The sequence below is a fragment of the Pongo pygmaeus genome, chromosome 9 (genome assembly GCF_028885625.2).
Source record: "Pongo pygmaeus isolate AG05252 chromosome 9, NHGRI_mPonPyg2-v2.0_pri, whole genome shotgun sequence".
NCBI classification, from domain to species: Eukaryota; Metazoa; Chordata; class Mammalia; order Primates; family Hominidae; genus Pongo; species Pongo pygmaeus.
In genome coordinates this window covers 63139043-63164776 of record NC_072382.2, presented here as the reverse complement: position 1 = coordinate 63164776, position 25734 = coordinate 63139043, and the positions used below count along the sequence as shown (strand labels likewise).

General features: G+C 42.4%; 1 protein-coding gene across 1 annotated transcript; it reads left to right on the top strand.

Moving 5' to 3' along the window:
* Nucleotides 1-1730: 1730 nt before the first annotated feature.
* On the top strand, nucleotides 1731-6970 carry RASSF10 (Ras association domain family member 10). Its single transcript, XM_054440997.2, has one exon. It carries the CDS (start codon nucleotides 1999-2001, stop codon nucleotides 3538-3540), a length of 1542 nt encoding a protein of 513 aa, XP_054296972.2. The 5' UTR covers nucleotides 1731-1998; the 3' UTR covers nucleotides 3541-6970.
* The last annotated feature ends 18764 nt before the right edge of the window (nucleotides 6971-25734 follow it).

The following is a 25734-nucleotide window of genomic DNA, read 5'->3' as shown; positions in this document are numbered from 1 at the left end:
GAGGTATTTTTATTATCACCATTTCACAGACCAGGAAACTGAAGCTCAGAGAGATTAATACTTTTCCTAAGGTTATAGAGCTAGTAAGTGGTGCTGAAATTTTTACTTAGCTGTTCTGACTCCAGATTTGCACTCTGTGGGTTCTCATTGTCTTTAAGATAAATCCAAATACATAAGCGTGGAACTAAAGGCCCTTCCTGATCCCGTTCCTGTTCAATTATCCAACTTCAATTTTAGACACTCCTCTTAAATTCCTGACAGCCCCCGTAACTAACATGCTTTCGATTCCTGACTGCACTACAATCCCTTCTAGAATGCTGCTTGTCCCTCCCCTCCATCTGCTTTCCTTTTGGCAGACTCTAATGGTCCTTTGGGTCTTGTGTAAGACACCTTTTCTGGGGCAAAGCCTTACTTGCTCCTCCAAGATGGGTTGGATTCCACTCCAGGTTCCCTCAGAACCTCATGCTCTCCCTTATCAGAGGACATAGGACATTGTGTTGGGAATGTTTACTTGGCTGTGCTCTCCCACTAGATTGTGAACTCCTCGCAAGCCAGAACTGGCGATAGTTCATTGTCAAATCCCTAGCGTAGGACCTGGAGCACAGTAGGTACTCAACAAATATTTGCTGAGTGAATCACTGAATGAACAAAAGTGCTTTAGCCAAGAGGCAATGGGGAGCCATCCAAGGTCTTGAAGAAAGGGAGTGAGCTTATTATTACACCTGTGCTCACAAGGACAAGTTCAGGGCAAGCCTTGCACTCAATGGACCATCCTCATCAGCAGTTAAGGATGAAACAAGTTCATTTGCATTGCGGCCTTGGGTTTCTTGTGCTGTAAAGCTTGGCTGTTGTCTCTTCTGGACCACATCTGAATATTAGAAAATGCCAGAAGCCTTCACAGTTTCCCCTTATGGAGGTGGAAAGCATAAAAATAGCTTGTGACTTGGGTCTGGGCCCTGAACTCCCAGTAGAATGAGGAGCCCCTCTCCCAAGAAGGCTGTGGGAAGCTGAGGTGAAGGTGACGTGGAGACCCACTTACATGACACTACGGGGAACGGGGGCAGCCGCCTCTGAACGTCTGTCCTCCTCCAGCCCAGACCGTTCCATGCCTGCACTTGCTTCCGGAGCACATTGCCGAATCTTGTTCTCCTTAAATATGCAAATATTGCTTCCTGTCGAGGAAGACTGGGAGGCCTTCCGCGTTAGAGACAGCGCTTATAGCGCTAGCTGGTCGTGGAATGCGATTACAGCGTCTCCACTGGAGACCGCTGAGTGCCTCGGTTTCCCTGTCTGTGCAAAGTGCACTCCCCAGACGCCGCTGCCTCGAGGGACTAGGAAATGCGTCTGGGGGCGCCAGGAAAGATGAGAAGATAAAGTCACGATGCGTCCAGCTAGCTATAGACACAAGGAGAAGAGCCAGTAGGCCAAGGGAGACGCACAGCTGATCCGTGCCGAGGTGCGGGCTCCACTCCCTGAAGCAGAGGGGCCCTTGAATCTTTCCTTGCGTAGGCGCGCGGCAGAGCAGCGATTTGGCGAAAAGGGCCGAGACTCAGGATGCCTGCAAGGCGAGCGAGGGGCGGACAGGGCGCACGGGGCGCGGCAAGGCTGCGAGGGGCGGGCCTGGGCCCTGAGCCTCCTGCACTTCCAGCCACAGCTCTGGGCCTTGGGGGCGGGAAGGGGGTGGAGCCACGTGGGGAGGAGCAAAACCCGGAGGTCCCGGGCACCTTGGGCAGGGGCAGAGCCAGAGCGGCGGGAGCCGGTCCCGGGCGCGTTGCCCCGGGAGCGCCCGTCGTCCGGGCAGAGCGCAGCCGCAACCGCGACCACAGCCGCAGTCGCTTTCCAGCCTGCCTTCGGTGCGCAGCGGGGGAACAGGGCTAGTGCAGCCGCCGGAGGAGGGCACGGGCTCCTCTCCCATCCCAGAGCTACTGGGCTGCCCTTGCTGTCCTCGCCGCCCCAGCAGACCCCGGCCGGACCTGCCACCTGCGCCCTGGTTGCGCCATGGATCCGTCGGAAAAGAAGATATCGGTGTGGATCTGCCAGGAAGAGAAGCTGGTGTCCGGCCTCTCCCGCCGCACCACTTGCTCCGACGTTGTGCGAGTGCTTTTGGAGGACGGCTGCCGGCGGCGACGGAGACAGCGGCGGAGCCGGCGGCGGGGGTCGGCAGGCGACCCACATGGCCCGGGAGAGCTGCCCGAACCCCCGAACGAGGACGACGAGGACGACGACGAGGCGCTGCCGCAGGGCATGCTATGCGGGCCCCCGCAGTGCTATTGCATCGTGGAGAAGTGGCGCGGCTTTGAGCGCATCCTCCCCAACAAGACGCGCATCTTGCGCCTCTGGGCTGCCTGGGGCGAAGAGCAAGAGAATGTGCGCTTCGTGCTAGTGCGCAGCGAGGCATCGCTGCCTAACGCCGGCCCCCGCAGCGCCGAGGCGCGCGTAGTGCTGAGCCGAGAGCGCCCCTGTCCGGCCCGCGGGGCCTCGGCGCGGCCCAGCCTGGCCATGACCCAGGAGAAACAGCGGCGAGTGGTGCGCAAGGCCTTTCGCAAACTGGCCAAGCTCAACCGGCGGCGCCAGCAGCAGCCACCGTCGTCCTGTTCGTCCACTTCGTCGTCCACTGCCTCGTCCTGCTCTTCGTCGCCGCGGACCCACGAAAGCGCGTCGGTGGAACGCATGGAGACGCTGGTGCATCTGGTGCTTTCCCAGGACCACACAATTCGCCAGCAGGTGCAGCGGCTCCACGAGCTGGACCGCGAGATCGATCGCTACGAGGCCAAGGTGCACCTGGACCGCATGCGGCGTCACGGGGTCAACTACGTGCAGGACACTTACTTGGTTGGGGCAGGCATCGAGCTCGACGGGTCCAGCCCGGGAGAGGAGCCAGAAGAGGTGGCGGCGCAGGCGGCAGAGGCCGCGGAGGCGGCGGCGTCGGCGCCCCCTCCCCCTCTAGACGGCGAGGCGCAGGCGGCGGCGCTGGAGGAGCTGGCCCGGCGCTGCGACGACTTGCTGCGGCTTCAGGAGCAACGGGTTCAGCAGGAGGAGTTGCTGGAGCGCCTTTCAGCCGAGATTCAGGAGGAACTCAACCAGAGGTGGATGCGGCGGCGCCAAGAGGAGCTGGCGGCGCGGGAGGAGCCCCTGGAGCCGGACGGTGGCCCCGACGGCGAGCTGCTGCTGGAGCAGGAACGGGTCAGGACGCAGCTCAGCACCAGCCTTTACATCGGGCTGCGGCTCAACACGGACCTAGAGGCCGTCAAGTCGGACTTGGATTACAGCCAGCAGCAATGGGACAGCAAGGAGCGCGAGCTACAGGGTCTTCTGCAAACTTTGCACACTTTGGAGCTGACGGTGGCACCGGATGGGGCTCCTGGCTCTGGTGGTCCCTCGCGGGAACCTGGGCCTCAAGCCTGCGCCGACATGTGGGTGGACCAGGCCCGTGGACTGGCCAAGAGCGGTCCTGGCAACGACGAAGACTCGGATACGGGACTGAGCTCTATGCATAGCCAAGACTCGGACTCCGTGCCCATGTGCGAATCGCTTGTGTAGGGGTGGAGGGCGGGGGGCGGGAACAGGGATCTCTTTTTTCTTGCAGAATGCAGTGGGCCAGCCGGCTCAGGGACTTGAAACCAGGCTGTTGCGAGCCCAGAGCTCCGGCTGGGCAGCAGCGCTCCTACCGGGCTGGGCCGGAGGAGGGCTTAGGACGCCTGCCCAACCTCGCGCTCATCTGGCTCCGGGGTGAGTGCAGAGCAGGGTGAGGGACGAAGAAGTAGGATCCTCAATACAAGCTCTTTAAAGAGAGGGAAGGAGGGAGGAGGCCAGAACCCCCTATATTGGAAAACAAACACCCCAAGGAAATTGACGTGGTCCGAGCCCATTTTCAAAGTAAGGAAGTATTATGGAGATGTCGCTACTCTTCTGTATGGGAAGGACTGATGGCAGCTAGAACTTTAGTTTGTGGTATGAAGTGCTTTAAAAGAAACACTTGGATGAAAAGGAAATTCCTTGAATGTTAATTGTGACTGTAAACGTGTTAAAACTAGCCAAAGAGGACGCACTGGTGTCGGTCTCTGCCTTTCTTACATCTTTGATAAAACCCATAGGCACCAAAATCCTGGCTGTTTACATTTCTGCAGATTTGGGAATTACCCATCTGCTAAATCATTTGTCTTTTATTTTCTTTCAAAGGCTAAACTGTATCGAAGTCTAACCCTGTATTTCCTCCTAGTAAACACAATAGATGTTAAAAGGGAATTCTTTTCCCAAAATAACCTTTTATTATTACAGAAGCCAAACATAATCATTTGAGATATAAAATCCTGGCAAACATAATCGTGGTTAAAATTTAATCTGGGCCCTTTGGGATCTGTCCCTGCAAAGGCAGGTGTGTTGTCCTTTAATTCATATCGCCACTTCATTGACTCAATCACTGTTATTTCAGAAAAAAATAAAAGGAAGTAGCAGAATTCAAGTTACGCAAAACAAAACTTGCTGTCTAACAAGCACTCTTTGAAAGCAAAGATGTTTTAGTGTTCAGCTTTTAAATTGAGCTATGTGATTAAAACCAACCATGACCTCAACGGATTTTACCCAAACTCGTCTAACCTCAGTATCTTTTGTCAGAGATTAATTAGTTACTAGTTCAAACTTAAATTGAGATAGTGTAAATATCAGGGTTTCCTAGATAAGGCCAGAAAAGAAAAAAAAAAATAAAACAATCTCATAGTACTCCTTGGGTGAACAATTTGATTAACGATGGCACGTAGCCATGGAAAAAAAGATAAAAAGTGAGTTAAGAACTTGAATTACTGTTGTCTGGCGCACGCCTATGCACATGCCAGGAGATGCAAGTGCAACACCGTCTCAGTAGCTGGCGACAGAGCTGGTGGGGACTCCATGTAACTGTTCCAGTTATTTCAATTAAAACTTATCAGTTGTAGCTAGTTGTTGGCCCCGCGGAAGGAGCCTGCTGGCCGATTTCCCTCTGCAGCTCAGTACTTCTGAGGAATGTGGGATCTAATCTGTCCTGAGAAGGTTATTAACAATGGGGCATGTGTGTGGTACCAGCATGGTGCAGAAGCCTCTTATCAACCTACTCTTGAGGGGCTGGCTCCAGTTTCAACACTACATGTGAAGATAACTTAAGAGGTCTTGCTTTATACAGAAGTTCCTTCCCTTGCAGAGATTCTCTATCTGCTTGTTGCCAATGGGAGCCTGCCCTTATGACCTCCTCAAACCACTGTTTGTGCTGTCTCCTTTTTAGAGACAGCACCCCACACCCGCCGCGCACTGCCACCACCACTGCCCTGGTATTACAACATGTGTGCCTGTTTGCAGATTTTCAAGTAAAAATGGGAATTTAAAGGCCATTTTCTTAATTGATGTTTTCAAAAGACATTAGCTGGCGTAACTATGGTTTTTTAGTTTCATCTGATGCAGGAAATGTCTATGCATTTGGTCTTGAACATGATTAAAATGAGGAAGGGACTGAAAAAAAACCACCATCCCCAGACAATCATTTGATCCCATGAACACGAAACCTAATGATAGCTTTCATTTTGAGGCAGAGGTAAAATCCTCATTAGAGTGTGACAAAATGCTACTTGTCTGAATGGTTTATGCTGACAATGGGCTGACCTGGTGGTTTTAAAATTATTGTGCTGTTTTTCCCCCTCAGGGTGGTAGGGGAGTGATTCTTGGACGTTTATTAACTCAAAAAGAACGCAGAAGTTGGCAGAACAGAACTGCCTGGCAGAAAGGGGCTGTTTTCCTTTTCACTATTATTATTTTAAACTTTGATGGGCTGCTGACGTCAGCAAATATGCTTGACGCCTGTAAAGCAAATAAGCCACATCACAAGCAGAAAGCTTGTGGGATTTTCTGGTGCCCTATTTCTAGAACCTTCCCTGTCCTGACCATTTGAAGGTGCTTATTTAGTCAACTGTTCAGGCAGCTGCGAGGCTTTATTGATAACAAATGGCAGCCTAGTTGGCACATTTTGTTTCTTTTATCCAAATCAATTATATTCCTAAAAGGCACTCTCTGTGAGTAGAAGAAAGGAGTGTGTAGAACAGGCTGGCGTGGGGGAGCAGGGAGGAAGGAGACAATAGTTCTTTTTACTAAGAGCTTTGCAAGCCTGAGAAAGGTGAAATACAGGTATAAAAAGCACCAAAACAGTGCCTGTGCATAGGAAGTGCTTAATAAATGCTAAATACTTCAAGTTTTAATTCACATTTATGGTCACCATGGCACTAAGAATGAGAAGAAATGCATGACAGGGAATGTACCAATGTCAGGATTTCAGGGCTCCTGGGAAAATTAGCTCAGCTCCTATTCTCCAGCTCTAATGGAAATCCTGTGCAGAAACCAGCAAACTTAAGAAGGGTAGGAAATGTAGGTCCCTTACCAGTCAGCCCCACCCTTTTTTTTTTCATAACTGAGATAATTTATTGTATTTTTGATCTGAGTTATCCCAGTCTCAGCCATCTCCCAAACCAAAAGATTCCGTATGGCATCTCTATGTTTGTTTATTTCCTTATAAAGTGTGTTTATTTTTTGCTGATTAGAAAAGTTGTGTACACTATAGTCCTTACGATGAACCTGAAAATAACATAAATAAAAAGGCAAGAAAAGTCACTCTAAATCTCTGTACCAAAAACCTGTCACTACCAAGATTGGTATATTTACTTCCAAACCTTTTGAATTGTGCAGATTTCATATTTGCTTCTGTATTTAAAAATATATAATTTTGATAAGATTGTATGTATACATTTATACTCAGGTTTTGACAGACTCCCTGTAAACGGATCCACCCATCTGGTGGATATACCATAGTTTACAGAACTGCGTATATTATCAGTTTGTTTCCCATACTTTTTTTTTACTGTTATAAAATAACACCGTAATAAGTTTCTCTGTGCGTGTATCTGTTTACCTAATTAGACTCCCACCCTCCCCACAATAAGATAGGTTTCCAGAAAGAGAATTCCCAGGTCAGAGTACAAACATTTAGAGGCTTGATACTCACTGCCAAATTGCTTTTCAAAAGATTTGTTCTAATTACAATCAGCTATGCATGAGCACGCCTGTTTCACTACAGCTTAGCTTTCATTAGATATTATATTTTGTTAGGAAAATATTTTAATCAAAATTTACAAATTAATTCTTTGTGGCCTCAGGAAACCAAAGCTGACAATCACTGACTTAAAATATTCTTACAACAGCAAGGGTGGGCCCGTGGATCAGAAGTGTTAGTTAAGAGGGTGTGGTGTTTTCTCTCCTTTCCATTTTTTTCCTTCCGTGAGTATTTGCTTAAGGTAATATTAATAGAATTTTATCTCATATCAGAATTGGTCAATGATCTAAGAACAGAAGGGGCAGAAACTCTACAAAAGCAGGACTAAGGAGATAACAAATTGAATCAGAGTTATAAAAAGAAAATATTATCTTTTTCAACTTGAGTCTAGTGGAAAAGGCTATTCTCAGAAAGCGATGCCATAAAACATATTTGATTTTGTGTTTCTCCGTACCCACCTCTAGCAAAAATTAAATCAAATGAAACACATAAACCAAGTTGTTTATGAGTAGTCTGTAATTAACAGTCTAGATTTTTCTAGGAATTTCTTTCTAAATATGATACGCACTTGAGGTTTTTCTTAATATCTTGAAAAGAGAAGATTTGATTATGACAATCTGTGAAATTTCCATTGTAAAAATGCTTGTGAAATTTGTTTTCCCAAGCAGGAAAGAAGGAAGATGGGGAGGAACCAAGTTTTGTTGAGTTTTTTTGAAATGCCAGATCCTTGTGTTGAGTATTTTCACATGTATTTTCTCTGCATTAATCTTGTGAGATAGAACGTTTTAATCTCCAATGTTTACAGATAAAGGAACTAAAGCCATTCAGTTCATAAGTAAGAGATGCAGGATTCCAACCCAAGCCTGACCACAAAACCTGTGCCCTTGTTGCTACACACACCTGATGCATTATGCACAGTAAGTGTTCAGCACATCTAGAAGAAAAAGTCCCCAGCGCTCCAGAGTGTTGCCATTGGAAAGGCTTCAGAGATGATCAAAGTCTTGTCCAGGTATTTCTACCAGGGAAGTGGAGTACTTTTCGGATGATCACACTGTTGCTAAATCTACTAGGTGAAGGTTTAGCAAAAGACAGAGGGGGGGAAATTCTTATGTAAATATTTGGGCGGCTGTCTGGGAGAACGAAAAAAAATTCTTAAAAAACGAATACTCCCTGTATTAGCTTGGAGGTTTTGACTGAATGCCCCATGGACTGTTGCTCTGCAAAGCACAGGTGCGTAGTCAGTCAACAACGTGGACTCCTCAGCCATCAGGGAAGACAGCTGTGTGCTAGTCACACTCACATCTGGAAGGTGGTACCAACCATGGCTGTGCTGGTGGGAGGTGTCCCCAGCACTTTTAACAGGCTTTATTTCTGTTTGAGCCTCTGGGTACATGAGAATGTGGGAGGAGTCGAAGGAGGGAGTGCCAGGCTTTCCAAGGATCTTTGTGTGTGGCATTAGGTATGCACACCTGGCTGAGTGCATCTTTGGCAACAATGACCCCATCGTGCTCATGGAGACCTTGCATGGGTTGCTTTAAAGGCCTGCTTCCCCCAGCCTCTCCCCTTCTCATCCATTCCCATGCAAATCTCCTGTTTCAGACACTTCTAGGATTTCCCATAGCTTTCAAGATAAAATCCACATTTCTTAGCAGGTTTGAGAAGGTTGTTGGTTTTCCAGCTCAAGACCCCTCCTTTAGGTCCACCCTCCCCAACTTAAGACCACGGAATTGAGTTGATCCTATTTCTGCATTCAGGTCACACTATCATCCTCCTTTTATGCGTGTGCCCTTTTCTATCTTCATTTTACTTCATGTTCTCCTTCCTCCCTATTCCCACTCCCATTTCCCTCCTTGCTCTCATGATAGGCCCCTATTCTAATGTATTAATCTACAACCTTCCAAACCATCTTATATATTCAAGGCTGCCATGTTGCACACTGTGCGCTAGTCACACTCACACCTGGAGTGTAACTAGCACACAGTGTGCAACATGGCAGCTCCCATTCCCACTCCTTTTTCCCTCCTTGCTCTCATGATAGGCACCTATGCCGACATATTAATCTACAACCTTCCAAACCATCTTAAATATTCAAGGCTGCCATGTTGCATACCCTCAAGGGGCACCATTCATGTTGTATTCTGGCATCTTTCCCCAGAGGGCACCATTTGCATGGAAAACTGTGTGAATGGTAACCCTGAGGCTGAGCAATGTGCCAGCACAGTTCATACGGTTGTGTATGTATATGTATCCTTGACAGTAGACTGAAACTGTCTGTATGCTTGTGTTTAATATATATGACTTTATTGAGCTATAAAACTTATTATATTTCTTTCTTTTTCACATGACATTATGTTTGTGCAAGCATTCTGCATTGGTATATGCAAATTTAGACCATTATTTTTTTTACCTGCATGGTATTCTGTCACTTTCTATCTTTCCTTAGTGAGTGATATCTAGGTCGTCACCAATTCCTTGCTATCTCAAACAAGGTGTCGATTAACACAGATAGAAATCGGTGGACATATGTGAGTGCTGAACTGCAGGATTGCTCTGCCAAATTGCTATACCTGGTTAGGCTCTTACTAGGAGTGAAGATTTCCATATTCCCCACAAGCACGTGATATTGATCAACCTTCTACTATTTGCAAATCTGCTTTAATTTGCATTTCTTTAAAATCTAGTAAAGTTAAGCTTCATCTGCTTATTATCCTTTAGGTCCCCCTTTTGTTAATTGCCTATGTTGTTATTGACCATTTTTCCTTTGGGTTTCACTTTTCTGGCAGATTTTCAGAAGTTCCTTTCATATTCTGAACATTACTTTCTTTTAACCTTAGAGCAAGTGTGAATATCTTCTATCTGTCCTCCATCTTTAACTGTGTCCCTGGTATCTGTTGTTGAAAATGTCTTTACTTTTAATGTAGTCAAATTTAGCATCCACCTCCCCTGTGGCTTGTGGTTTGGGGTTCTTGTTTAAGTAATGAAGTCACAAAAATATGGTTCTATATATTTTCTTCTACTAGCCTCATAATTTCTCTCTCTCTCTCTTTTTCTCTTTAGTTCTTTCTTCCTCTATCCCTCCTTTCTTCCTTCCCCCTTATTTCTTCTTCACAGATGAAGTGAAATACTTCCGTGGAAATAATCTTTATCTTATCAAGTTTTACCCTAAAGAATAGTTTAAATCCTGATTATCCTGAAATGTAGACTAAATTTTTGTATCTTTGGTAAAGACAGGGTTTTGCCACGTTGGCCAGGCTGGTCTCGAACTCCTGGCCTCAAGTGATCTGCCCGCTTTGGACTCTTACAGTGCTGGGATTACAAGCAAGAGCCACTGTGTCCAGCCTAACTTTCTTTTTTTTTTTTTCTTTTTTTGACAGAGTCTTGCTCTGTCACCCAGGCTGGAGTGCAGTGGCATGATCTCGGCTCACTGCAAGCTCCACCTCCCAGGTTCACAGCATTCTCCTGCATCAGCCTCCCAAGTAGCTGGGACTACAGGTGCCCGCCACCACGCCTGGCTATTTTTTTTGTATTTTTGGTAGAGACAGGGTTTCACTGTGTTAACCAGGATGGTCTTGATCTCCTGACCTTGTGATCTGCCCGCCTCAGCCTCCCCAAGTGCTGAGATTACAGGCGTGAGCCACTGTGCCTGGCCCCAGCCTAACTTTCTTACGTTTTATTTTTATTTACCAGTGTTCAAAATAATGGGGTTGTCCACTAGCATTCTCCAAAGGTGACTAATAGTTTTTCTTGTTTGTTCATCTTTTTTAGGATAATTATAAAATTTTAAATTTAAAGTATTTCATTTGTTTCAAACCATTGTGGTTATTATTATTACTGATGCTCCGTTTACCTATGTAACAAACTTGTACATCCTCTACAGGCTCCCTGGAGCTTAAAATAATAGTTGAAGAAAAAAATGCTGATGCTCAAATTGTCCTCTCTTTAGCTACTGGGAGGCTTTTCAGGTCAGCTTCTGAATTCTTTTCACACAATTTTCATAGTCTTTGATAGTGTTCTTTGCTCTCTAGTAGGTCAAACTATTTCAGGCTCCTACTGTTCATTTTCCGTGCCAGTCTTGCAATCAACCATCATTATAAGGAGTCCTGATTCCTTTTAGTGGGAAATGATATTTAGAAGCCACAATCTGGATGCTAGGGGTGCTCATTGCCACTAGGTTAGTGATTGCTTTTAGGACTTTTCAGAGTCAATGTGTAGAAAATACGTTTTTGTTTTATTATTATTCTTTTGTTTGCTTTTTGTTTTGTTTTCTATTATTTTTAAAATTGTGGTGTAATATATATAACATAAAATTAATCATTTAAACAATTTTTAGGGCTGGGCATGGTGGCTCACACCTGTAGTCCCAGCATTTTGGGAGGCCAAGGAGGGCAGGTTGCTTGAGCCTGAGAGTTCAAGACCAGCCTGGGCAACATGGCAAAACCCTGTCTCTACTAAAAATACAAAAAATTAGCTGGGTGTGGTTGTGCATGCCTGCAGTCCCACTTACTTGGGAGGCTTAGGTGGGAGGATCGCTTGAGCCTAGGAGGCGGAGGTTGCAGTAACCTGAGATCATGCCACTGTGCTCCAGCCTGGGCAACAGAGTGAGATCTTGTCTTAAAATTTTTTTTAAGTGTACAGTTCATTGGCATTAAGTACATTCACAGTGCTTTGCAATCATCACCACTATCCATTTCCAGAAATTGTTCATCTCAAACAGAAACTCTGTATCCATTAAACAATAACTCCCAGTTCTTTCCTTCTCCCAGCCCCTGGTGACCTGTATTATCTTTGTAAAGAATGCCTATTTGAGCCATTTCACCATTTAGAATTGGGTTTTTGAGGGGGATGGGAATTGTTGAGTTGGAGTTCTTTATTTACTTTGGATATTAATTACTTATCAGATATGTTATTTGCAAATATTTTCCCCCATTCCATTGTTTGCCATTACTGAGTGTCTGTATTAGTCTGTTTTCTGCTGCCGATAAAGGCATACCCCAAACTGGGGAATTTATAAAGGAAAGTTTAATTGACTCACAGTTCCACATGGCTGAGGAGCCCTCACAATCATGGCAGAAGAGCAAGGGATGTCTTACGTGGCGGCAGGCAAGAAGAGAGCTTGTGCAGGGGAATTCCTCTATATAAAACCACCAGATCACATGAGACTTTCATTCACTGTTATGAGAACGGCATGGGAAAGACCCACCCCTGTGATTCAATTACTTCCCACTAGGTTCCTCCCATAATATGTGGGAATTGTGGGAGCTACAATTCAAGATGAGATTTGGGTTGGGGACACAGCCAAACCATATCAGGGTCTTTGATGTGCAAACAGTTTTAAAATTTTGATGAAGTCCAACTTATTTATTATTCCCTTTGTTGTCTGTGCTTTTGGTGTCATATCCAAGAAATCCTTACCAAATCCAACATCATAAAACGTTCTCCCTGGGTTTTCTTCCAAGCATTTTATAGTTTTAACCCTTTTGTGTTTAGGTCTTTAAACCATTTTTAGTTAATTTTTGTAGATGGTAGAAGGTAAGATTTCAACATTATTCTTTTGCATATGGATATTTAGTTTTCCCAGAACCATTTGTTGAAATTGTTATCCTTTCCCTATTAAATGGTCTTGGCACACTTGTCAAAAATTAATTGACCACACATGCAAAGGTTTATTTCTGAGTTCTCTGTTCTGTTCCATTTGTCTATACATCTTCCCTTAGTCTAGTTCCACACTGGTTTAATAGCTATACATTTGTAGTAAAATTTGAAATCAGGAAATGTGAGTTTTCTGTATTTTATCCTTCTTTTAAAAAATCATTTTGGCTATTTTTTGGAAGTACCATATGACTTTTAGGATGAGTTTTTCTGTTTCTGCAAAAAAAAAAAAGCCAGTGGAATTTTGATAGGGATTGCAGTGAGTCTTTAGATACCTTTGGATTGTATTGTCATATTAAGAACATTGTCTTCTAATGAATGAACATGAGATGTCTTTCCATTTATTTATGTCTTCTTTAATTGCTTTCAGAAATGTTTTATAGTTTTCAGTGTCCAAGTCTTTTGCCTCATTGTTAGAATTATTCCTAAGTATTTTATTTTATTCTTTTTGATGTTATAGTAAATGGAATTTTTAAAAATTCCTTTTTAGATTGTTCATTGTTGATGTATAGAAATGCAACTGATTTTTTTTGCATTGATTTTGCATCCTGCAATGTTGCTGAATTTATTAGCTCACTTTTTTGTGTAGGGAATCTTTAAAATTTTCTATGTGCAAGATTATGTCATTTGCAAACAGATATAATTTTACTTCCCCTTTTCAATTTGGACTACTTTTATTTCATTTTCTTGCCTAATTTCTCTGCTTAAAACTTTTATTACAATATTGCATAGAAGTAGTGAAAGTGGACATCCTTGTCTTGATTTTGATCTTCAGGAAAAAACTTTCAGTCTTTCACTATTGAATATAATGTTTGCTGTGGATTTTTCATATATAGCCTAAATCATGTTGAAGATGTTTCCTTCTATTCCTAGTTACTGAATTTTAAAAAAACAAACAAACAAGAAAGGGTGTTTCATTTTGTCAACTGCTTTTTCTGCATAAATTGAGATGGTTATTATTTTTTCTTCTTTTTTAAAATGTGGTGTATTACATTGATTTTCATACATTGAACCCTCCTTGCAAAACAGGAATAAATCCCACTTGGTCATGGTACATAATCTTTTTAATATACTGCCAAATTTGGTTAGTATTTTGTTGAGACTTTTATATCAGTATTCGTAAGAGATATTGGCCTGTAGTTTTCTAAGTGTCTGTCTGGTTTTGGTACCAGGATAATGTTGGTATAGAATGAGTTGGAAACATTACTTCTCCTTGAATTTTTTTGAGAAGAGTTTGGGAAGAATTGGCATTAATTCTTTAAATGTTTCATAGAATTCACCAGTGAATCCATCTGATCCAGGACTTTTCTTTACTGGGAGGCTTTTGATTACTGATTCAACTTTCTTACTGGTTATATAAGGTCTATCAAATTTTCCATGTCTTTATGATCTAATTTTGGTAAGTTGTGTGTTTCTAGAAAATCATCTATTTCATCTAGGTTATCCAATATGTTGGCATACAATTATTCATAATATTCTCTTATAATCCTTTTTGTTTCTATAAAATCTGTAATAATGTCCCCACATTTATTTATGATCTTAGTAATTTGAATCTTCAATCTTTTTTCCTTAGTCAATCCAGCTGAAGATTTGTCAGTTTTGTTCATCTTTTGAAATAAGTACTTTTGGTTTTATTGATTTTTCTTTTTTGTCGCTCTATTCTCCATTTCATTTATCTCTGCTCTAATCTTTATTATTTCCTTCTTTCTGCTAGCTATGAGTTTAGTTTGCGTTTCTTTTTCTAGATCCTTAAGGTGTAAAGTTGAGTTATTGACTCGAGATCTTTTTAAAAAATATTTATGTTTAGAGCTATAACTCTTACTGTTAGCACTGCTTTCACTGAATCCCATTAGTTTTGATGTGCTTTTTGTTTGTTTTCATTTGTCTCAAGGTTTTATAATTTCCTTTGTGATTTATTCTTTGATTTATTAGTTGTTTAAGGGTGATTTATTTAATTTCCACATATTTGTGAATTTCCCAGTTTTCGTTCTGTTACTGATTTTTTGCTCATTCCATTAGGATCAGAAACGATATTTTGTATGATTTCAACTTCTTAAATTTATGAAGACTTGTTTGTGGCCTAACATATGATCTATCCTGGAGAATGTTCCATATGCACTTGAGAAAAATGTGTATTCAGCTGTAGTTGGGTGCAGTGTTCTGGATATATCTTTTAGGTGTAATTTGTTTATGGCATTGTTCAAGTTCTCTATTTCTTTATTTCTCTTCTGTCTTGTGTTCTATCTGTTATTGAAAGTGGCATATTGAAGTTTATTTCAACTATTATTGGAGAACTATTTATTTGATTCTGTCAGTGTTTGCTTCATATATTTTGGGGCTCTGATTTTGGTGCATATAGGTTTATAATTGTTATATTTTCTTGGTGAGTTTACCCCTTTATCAATAAACAATGTTTGTCTTTGTTTCTTGTAACAGTTTCCGACTAAAGGTTTATTTTGTCTGATGTTAGTATAACTACCCCAGCTCTCTTTTGGTTACTATTTGCGTGAAACATCTTTTCCCATCTTTTCACTTTCAACCTACTTGTGTCTTTAGATTTAAAGTGAATTTCTATATTTTCTATTTGTTGTGACAACATCTTCATACTTTCCTTTAGCTTTTAAGATATGGCTTCCTTTATTCTTTGGACAGCCCTAAAATAGCTGATTTAGTCTTGTTTAGTAAGTTTTGCTTTTGAGCTTCTTCATTGATAGTTTCTATTGGCTGCTTTTTTCCCCCATGAACAGGCCATACTTTCTTATTTCTTTGCGTGTCTTATAATTTTTTGTTGAAAACAAGGCTTTTAAAATAACATAACATTGCAACTCTGGAAATCAGATCCTTCTCTTCCTAGGGTTTGTTGTTGGTGCCATTTGTCTTTGTTGTTTTTTCTTTGCGTTATTTTTGTTTGTTTAGTAACTTTCTTGAACTAATTTTCTAAAGTCTTTATCTTTGTCATATGACCACTGAAATCTCTGCTCAGATAGCGTAGTGGTCATTAGTGATTGGACAGAGATTTTCTGAAATGCCTGGAACTAATAAGGCTCTCAGCCTTTACTGAGGGGCTATGTGTGTGTATGTGTATGAGTTGGATATGTCTTCACTATTGAGGGGCTCAGTTTACAACTCTGGTTTAGCTCTCACTTTCTACTTGCTTAGAGCCTAAAGGTCTGTCAGAGTGGGGAGCTTAGGACTTTCTCAGGTCTGTGCTGAGCATGTGCACATTCCTATGCAGGTGAAACCTTCTAGATTTCTAGAAATATTTTAGAGCTTTTCAAAGCCCCCATGGACTATCTCATTCACCAGCTTTTCCTTTTAACTAATTTGATCAGCTTCTTAGTTTTCCCAACTGCAATCACTGCTTGAAGCAATTGTGATGTTAGATAATTGTCTGTAGTTGCTTTTGACAAATGTCCCCAGGGAAAAAGCTGTTTGCATTGTGTGAGATCTGAGTCAGGTCAAATAAATACCAGCCAGGGAACTGCCAGACAGGTCAAATATTGGCAAATCTCAGAATGGTACTTTAGCCAGCTCCTAACACATTCGCTCCCTTCCAGTGGTTCCTGAGCTGCTGGTTTTCACTGTGATTATGGAGCTGCTAATTTTCACTGTGATTATGGGGTTGCTGATTTTCACTGTGATTGTGGGGCTGTTGGTTTTCAAGGCTACTGTGGAGCTGGGGGATGGGAAGAGGGCAAGTTAAAACACTAGAAAGCATGTTGTTCTTACTAAGATTCTGTCATTTTTCTTTATTAAATGCTCTTTGGAGCCTTGTAAGCTTTTGGTTAATTTGAAAAAACTGGGAAAAGTTGATTTTGACAATTTTTTGCCTGTATTCTTGTTGCTTTTATTGCCAAGTGGCTTTTTGGAGGTCCTCACTCTGCCACACTGACATCACTTGTCAAGATTGTTTTCTTCTTTGTTCCCTGTTTTATAGGATGCACAGAATTTTCTTTGGCTGACTTGAAAGTTGTACATTTAATTTTACTCTTCTGTTTCTCCAGACTTACTAAGAGCCATACTTATGCTTATTTTTCCTGACCAATCTATAATCTTATCGAATCTGTGTTTGCCTCCAGGCAAGACAAGACCCTTAACACACTACTCTCACTTCTCTGGTCTCTCTCTCTTTTCATTTTGGCATCATCTACAATTTTAGTTCTAGAAAATCTTATTTAACTAATAATAACCTTTCTCTGCCTATTGTACTGGGGTTGAATTAAATGTATACATTGTCTTGAGCAGAATTGGTATCTTTAGGATGCTGTATCATTCTATTCAAGAATAAGATAATACTGCAGTGTAACAAATCTCCCCCAAATTCAGTGTGTCTTAAAATAACAATAATTTATTCTCATGCATGCTTGTGTGTGAGGCAGCTGGGGCTTAGTTAACCTAGGTTAATTTCAGCTGAACTTGGCTACAGTCTATGAGTTTTCTTTAGACCTGCTTCATGTATTTCTCATCCTCCTTGAGCCAGAGGCATAGAACTTTCCTAAAGCTCCCTTGGAGTTGTTGCAGAGGGGTCAGGCTAAACTCTTCTTTTTTCATCTGCTTCTGTGGGCCTTGGCTTTTTCAATCCAAGTCAGTACACAAATATCACATAATGGCTATGCACCAGGCCTAAGGTTTGGGCCTGCAAAAGCAGACATAAGTAAAACAGATAGCATTCCATCAGTAAAAATACTCTCTGAGACACTGATAGTAGGATTTTAAATGGATTCAATATACTAGATTTATACTTTGTAGGTAACAGTTCTACTTTTAGGAATCTACAGAATATTTGCACGAGCGGTTAAGGATGTAAATTAGTAATCTTCATTACAGCAATTTTTATAATAATTAAATATTAGAAATTGCCTCAATAGAAGGCTAGTTATATAAGCTGTAATAATCATATTATTTTATGTTATATAGCTATTAAATAATGTGGATCTGCATTTCTGATGTAGAAGAACACCTATGATATGTTGTTACATAAAAAAAAGCAAGTAAGTGGAAAGAGTATAGACTCATTACTTATTTTTATAGCTCTAAAAATCACTATTTCTTAGCTCTGACCACTGTTAAGTTCTGGAATCAATGGCCACCAAGTAGTAATGAGCACCCTAGCACCAATGCTGTGGCATTTAAATATTATTTTTCATTAATAGGGCAAGTGCCCTTTAAAATAATGGCTGATTTCAAATACAGGGCAGGACATGAGTAAAATGGGTCTACTATATCTTACGTACTAAAAAGCAAGAAAATGGTTAAAAACTTTGTGGTTGTGTCTAAAGAACTCAGGACCAACCTACCAGGCTCCCAATAGCTAAAGACGGGAAAAATTTAAGTTTCAATGAGAATAAAACTGTAATGGACTCGTCAAAAATATAAAAATCCTGAGATTCACAATGATACCACAAAAAAGAAATTAACTCATTAACCAACTTTAGAGATTGCTGGAACACCAAGTTGTTTTTCTAGAAATCAGTAATAAAGAGAACATTTATTCTGTCTTTTCTGTACACACTGTGTTTCTAAGTCATCAAACAGTTGACGAACGGAAGTTCTTTACAAAAGAGTTTTAGCTAAGAAATACAGAAGGAATAATTGAATTAGAAAAGTACCCTTATGCAACTCCTAAAAAGTTGATCACTGATGGATGCTAAAGTGAGTAGATGTCAAGAAAAATTTATAGTGGATATATCAACTGACAAGATTGAAATCCAGAGATCATCCAGTCATGCTTGCCTCTTGGTATGATAAAATAGGAAGTACTCAGCCCTACCTATCAAATATTGCACCCAAAATAATTGAATCTGAATCTAATCAAGAATCTAGTTCTATTGAGGAGATTACAGGAAATTGTCAGACTAGAGAATATGTGGAATGATATTCTGAGTATGTAATCAGCCAAATCCATATTGTGGGAAATTCTACAGAATTAAAACCTCATTTCTTTAGTAAATCAATTTTCTGAAAGAAGGAAGGGAAATGTAACTATTGTAACCATTATAGATGGAAAGAGTCTTAAGAGGCATATCAATCATATGGACTTTGGATATTAATTCAAACAAACCTAAGGCAAGAGAAAAAACCCCACACGTTTTAAGGACAAAGAAAAGAAAGAACAGAATATTATAAAAGATTATTATTTTTAAATATGATAATGGTAAAATCTTCATATTTTTAAAATATTTTACCTGTTAGAAATACATAGTAAAGTACTATGGTGAAATAATATGATGGCTGAGATTTACCTGAGATGTTTCAGGAAAAAATTGGAGGTAGTGGAGAAAGGATAAATATTAATAAAACAAAATGGGAAAACTGTTGCTATTTGTTGAAGCTTGTTGATAGGTACATGGGATTCATTATGCTCTTCTCTGCATTTGTTTATTGGTTTGACAATTTCTATAATAAAAAGTGAAAAAAGTAAAAGAGAAAAAGAAAATGAAAGTCAAGTTGTGGAACAATGTGTATAGTGTGCTTTAATTTTTTTCTTTTTAAAGAACAGAGTAGAACAAAGCACTGTTATACTATTATCTGTGGTTATCTTTGGGAAATGGGACTGGGGAATGATGTAGGAAGCTTCTGTTTTTTATTTTATAAACTTTGATTTCATTTGAATTTTTAAATAAGTACACATAACTTAAGTAACTAAAAAAAAAGATAAAGAATAAATAAGATATCATAAGTAAGGTATGAACAAAATACTATGGAAGCTTGTTTCCTGTGTCCTGGCTGAACATAGCTGCTGAAGGGAGGACCTGAGGTTGTGAGGGTGCAGGGCACACTTGAACTCAGTGGAGCAGCCTTGCATGGACCCCACACCAACTCACCTGCCGTGCTGTGAGGAGGCGTCAGCGACGTGACCCATGCTGTCTGGGAAAGGCAGTGATTGCAGTTCATTGCGTGACAGCTAAGCAGGCTTTACAGTAGAGTGAGTCCACGATTAGCTGCCTAAGGGAATGTATTAGATCTGCTCACTGTGTGTTAAAATACCAATTTGTATCATTCTGAAAAAATATGTTAATGGCTGAGTAGACTACTTTGTTATAAAGATGTTACCAGTTATTCGTTTTTTAACCATATCTTCCATGTCAGTGAGTTTCCTGTGTTGGTCCAGAGCTGGGAGGAGAGAGCACCTGAAGGGCATAGAGGGCCTGGATGACTTTGGCATCAGTTGGTTTAAACCGCTGGCTCCTGCAGAGGCTGTGGAGATTTCCCAGGGGGCCCACAAATCCATGGCCATGCCAGGCATAATCTAAGCATCATAAACCATCCTTCACTTTCATGTACTGCTAGTTTGTGAATTTTCTGAAGATGGCATTGCGATGAGTTGAAATCCTTACTGAAATTGGAAGATTTTAGGATCTTCTGCATCAACTACCATGACATCGGATGGGGGGTGTCTGGGCTCTAAACTATTTGATATTTGAAGAGGTCTTCATATGGTAAGAAAATAGGGACCACTGGTGTGGAGTTACGAATTATTCTTAAACTGCTCTTCAGGGTTGGAAGTTTGGGTGCCCTTTCTGTTTGTTTATAATAACATCCTAGGCATATTTCTGCCATAATGTCCATTGAGACACCCGAGGCTTCTCCTTGTTCCCAAAGCAACTTACACAGAAATCCATTATAGTTTTTCTAACAGTGATATATGATAGCTCAGTGTTAAGTCTCCCCCACTAGTGGGGTGGGGTGGGAAATTTGGAGAGATGAGGACAGGGATTCATTTATTCAACAAACTCATGAAGCCACTGGCTGAGGACCTAGAGGCAGAGAGATGAACAAGATCCCTCACAGAGCTCGCTGAGTGGCCATCACAGTACAGTATGGGTAAGTGCTGTGGCTTTCCTGGGAAAACCAATGAGGCCTCTCACCCAGATTGTGGAGGCCAGGGATGGTGGGAGCAGATGACAGCTAAATTGAGATTTGAATGACCAGTTGGAGTTTGCCAATGAAATGAGGGAGTTGGGGGCAATCTATATAGGAAAACTAGAAAGTGAAAAAGGGCAGAAGAAGAGATGATACAAGCCAAGTTGAGAGGTGGACAGTGTGGGAGAGGAGACTGGAGAGCTTGGTTGGGGCCAGACCATGATGGGTCCCCACCAAGGTGACATGATGAAGACTTGGGGCTTTAACTTGAGACAAATGAGAAGACACTGGAAACTTAAAGGCAGAAACCCTAAGATGAGCCAATTTGCCTGCTTGCATGACTTGGGCAACAGTGTGTGTGTTGGCTTGTTGTGTGCAAAATGGAAGTGAAGACAGAGAATCAGGCAGCTGATTCCTGATGCAGGTAAGATCCAGGTGGGGGCCTGAATGAAGGCAAAAGTGGTTGGGATGGAGAGATGAGGACAGGCTCATGGGATGCTGCAGAGGAGGAATAGACTCAGCTTGGCACTGGTTTGGATGTGCAGAGGGAAGAGGAGGGAGGACTCAGATAATGACTGGATTTCTGGCTTCAGAAACAGGTGGCCATTCACTGAGATAAGGAATACAGGAGGAGGAGCAGGTTTGGGGGAAGACAGTGCAGGAACTCAAACTCTCTTTGGGTGATATTTTGTCTATTTTAGTATTTCTGAGAGATAGCTAGCTACCAGAATCATCAAGAAGGTGGATATCTCAAGCCACGGAGGAACATATAAATCTTCCTGCCTTTGGTTGCCAGGGGCGGTTTTTGAAATGTACATACCAGGACAGATGCCTTAACCTAGGTAGCACAGGACCACACACTCTTTGGAAAAGCAACAGTGAAGACAACCTTTGTGTTTTGAGGAAATGAATGCAGTTTATTTCCTGAGGGGAAAAAGTGTCATTTAGAGATAATACTGCTCAGTAGAGTAGAAGATCAATGTGGCTAACATCAGCTTTTTAGTAAGACCTAAAAATAATTTAACTGCTGAAAAAAGCTCTATGATTTGGTGGAACGTTTAAGGTTTGACCCCAGTAGTTCAAATCCAGGCTTTTCCACTTACTAGTTCTATGACCTTAGTCAAATTATTTAACCAGAGAGGTTAAGAATAATAAGTGCCTAAAACAGTTGCTGTGACAACAGAGATTAGTAAATTTTAGTGTTGGGAACATATTATACTGAACTGGGTGATGCCAAGTGCCTTGTCCCATTTGTCCATTCTTTCACTCATAGAGTCACAAACACCTACTACAGGTATCTACGAGGTGCCAGACACTCTGGCAGGCCCAGAGGGCATCAAGTTTACTAAGACGTGGTCCTTCAGAGTCAAGCAAGGATGAAAAAAGAAAAAAAGCAGGGAACCCAGGAATCAGGTGGTCCATTTTAGAAGAGAGTTGAAAAGGACCTGAACTAGGGCATGGGAAAAACAGACATATACGAGCTGTTTAGGAGCTAGCCTCATTCACATGTCATGATGAATCATTGGTACAGGGCGAGAGAGGAGTAGCCTAGAATGAATCTCAGTCTTCCAGCTTGGGCATAGGGAAAGATACGGGTGGGGGCTCATTAGATGGTATGGAATAGGTCTTGGCCAGCAGTCGGGGTAAGAGGTGGTGAAGTTACTTTGGAAGATATTGAGTTGAGGTGTGTGTGTGTGTGGATATTATCTGAAGACAGGACGGGACAGCCATGGACAGGGATTTAGCTGCTCAAAGAAATGTGTAGAGTGGGAAGAGAAGACTGAAGATGGGGCTCTGGAGAAGACTGATATTTAAACAGTAGATAAAAGGAGAGGAATACACAAAGACTAAGAAAGAACAGAGAAGTAGGAAAAGAAGGAAAAGGTAACATTGTGAAAATGACCTTTGAGGGAGTGAGTTTCAAGACCAGATGGCCACCTGACCTCATCAGGTTTGGCAATGTATAAATATAACCTTGAAAAGAGTAGTGCGAGTAGACTGGTGGAAACCAAAGCCACATTCAGTGGCTTGAGGAGCAAGTGGGAAGTGGGAAGGTGGAGACAGCAAGGAATAAGAACTCACTGGAGAGGTTTGGTATGATGGGGTAAAGATACGACTGTAGTTGTAAAAGGATGAAGGTCCAAGGAAGAATGGCAGGCAAGGGGGAGGGAGATCTGAGATGAGGCTGAAGAAGTAGGTGGGAGGCAAAACATGCAGAGCCCAGGAGGCCACAGGAAGGAGTTTGGATTGTACTTGCAATGTCCTGATTATCAGGGAACAGATTTAAGCAGGTGAATGATGTGACCGGACCCCTCTGGCTGCTCAGTCAATGACAGAGGAAGGGAACAACCAGGGTTTGAGTTTCTCAAGGTGAAGACGGTCCATGATGAGGCCCTGGCAATGAGTGGCTGAAGAGGTCTGCTGGAGGTGAGGGTCACCGAAGCCGGAAGCCAAAGGTGTTGGGAGACCCAAAGGACCCACGGTGATGCCAGGAATTGGAATGGAGAGAGGAAAAGGTCTGGGGTGAGGGAACAGCGGGAGGTCAGTCAATGGAAGCAGGATTGTGACTCTGGGGAAGGTCTGCATTGGGGCAGTGGCTAAGGACAAGGGGGAAAATGACCCTGTAACTCTGAACCTGTTCCTCCCCTGCTCAGCATTCATCAAAACTCTCTATTACCCACTGGAGAATGCCCAAACGTCTCAGCCCTGTCCTGCACAATACATCTTAACAGCCTCATCTCCCACTCCACTCTCCCCCAGACCCATTGAACCACTTGAGGTTTCCTGAACGTGCTATGCTGTCCATACCACTCTCCCTTTGCACACAGCGCTCCTCCCATCTGAAATATCTGTCTCTTCTTCCCTCCCTTGCAAGAACCCCTACTTATCCTTTATGATCAGTTCAAATATCACTCCTCTGTAAACCTTTTCTGAAGTGCCCTGGCCATTCAGGGAGCCAATATTTACTGAACACCTATCAAATGCCAGGCTCTGAGCAAGACACGTATTCATCTACTCTCTCCCCTGTGCTGCCCCATGCAAACGTCCCAGGCCTGCCAGCAGAGTGGTGTCTGGCCCTGTGCCAGAGCTCCCAGACTTGGCTCAATAATCACTAAATGTGAGAACCAGGCTCCATTGGAATCTCATCAACAGGAAGGGCTGGGCAGGTTTCTTCTCATTTCCTTGCCTTAGCTCCCACCTCAGCAGCTTCTGCAGCTATAAACAACAAAGGACACCTAGTGTGGGAGCTTCCCTGGTCTGTGAAACAGTGTTCTTGATTCATGGGGACGTTGTGATCAGCTTTTACTGCAGTACATTTTCCATATTTTGACTTGTGGATACCTCAGTGCATGGCCTATCTGTATCTGGGCACCAGATGATTTTTCCCCAAGAGTCATTTGCTTTGGTGTAAGCAGAATGGAAATAACTGAGAGAATCTCTTTGGGGGATATTCCTCTTAGAGTAGAGACATATGTAAGGTGCAAAAGCACTCACTCAGTCAGGGGCCGATATTTAGTAAACAAATATTTCATGAGATGAGTGCTGGGCCAGGATATGAGCTAGGCACTGAAGGACAAAGATGAGCTTGGTCCCAGCCCTCTGGAACATCAGAGCTGCTGTTCAATCTGCAATGCAGCTGTTTCCCTCACCCTCCTCTTGGCATTGACACTCTCACTCATCTTTTAGCGTCAGCCTAAGCCTCCCCTTCTCTGGAAAGTCTTCCATGGGGCCAGCAGCTATGACAAGTTGTCGATCCAATACCTTTTTCCCTTCTTCCTTATAAATAAACTCTGGTTATATGGTATATTTTGGGTAGTATCGTATATAGTTGATGAATTTCATTTCTCAATCTCCCCTGCCATTGAAATGCAAGAAGTTGGGTGATGTTTCTGACAAAGTGCCTTAAAAGGAAGTGATTCAGCTGAAAGGTGCCCCCTATTTGCCCTCACTCACTTTCTCCCTTTTCATTTCTGGACCTCAGATGTGATACCTGGAGCTCTTGCAGACACCTTGAACCATGAGGCAATCTTGCCAATGTAAGACACATTAACAATGGCAGAGAAGAAATATAGAGGGCACTTGATAATCTTGAAACTACTCTAAAAGTCCTGGATTGTCTACCTCTGGATTTCTCTGTGTCAGAGAAACAAACAAACCTTATATTATGCCACCTTTATTTGTGTTGCCTGTCTTGTGCAGTTGAACCTGATCCTAACCAATATAACCCCCAGGCTCTTTACTCCTTTATCCTGATTTTTTTTTTTTGGTAGCCCTTACTACTATCTAACATTTTTATTGGTCTCTGTTGCGCATTAGAATGTAAGCTCCATGAGAATAGTGATTTCTCATGACCTAGAATGGTGCCTGGCATGCAATACAACCTCATTAAAAAGTTGCAGCACTTGTTATTGTTATACACACCCAGCACATTTCTTCTGTACAGTCATCATACTAATCACACTTGCAACCATGCATTTAACATCTGCCTTCCCCACCAGGCTGTATACATCATATTGACAGGGAATATATATACACACATATGTATATACACACATACATATATATACACACATACACACACACACTATATATACACATATATAGTGTGTATATATATATAGTGTGTGTGTATGTGTGTCTTGCTCTGTGTTGTATCATCAGCATCTAGCTTAATGCCATTACATAAAGAATCCATAGAAGTGCAGTAAGTGGAGAAAATATTAATTTGCTGAATTGTGGGCAGGAGGAGGTGGCTGAGGAAGTTAGGGTGGTCTGACAGGGGTCTCTGTGAGAGGAGCAGTCCAAGTGGGGGTGGGAGGTGAGAACTGGAATATGTCTTCCAGGGAGCTGGAGGAAAGAGGGTCTCTTGGGAGGATCCTGGGATGGAAACTGGCCAGGCTTCTGGAAAGAGGTGAAGTGAGAAAGATGGCAGCTACCTGATGAGATTGTTCCCTGCAACCAGTTCTCCATCTTAAATTACTAAATGCATGAAATTCCTGATCTTATTAGGTGAGTTGTTGAAAATATTGAAGTCGTGGGGTAATGGGGGCTGTGTGTTGTAAATGGAGCAGCGCATTTGAGCACAGGAGAGGAAATGCAGATAAACAGGATGGCGTAGGCCATGGCAATCACAGAAATTCTGTGGGAGACTCCTG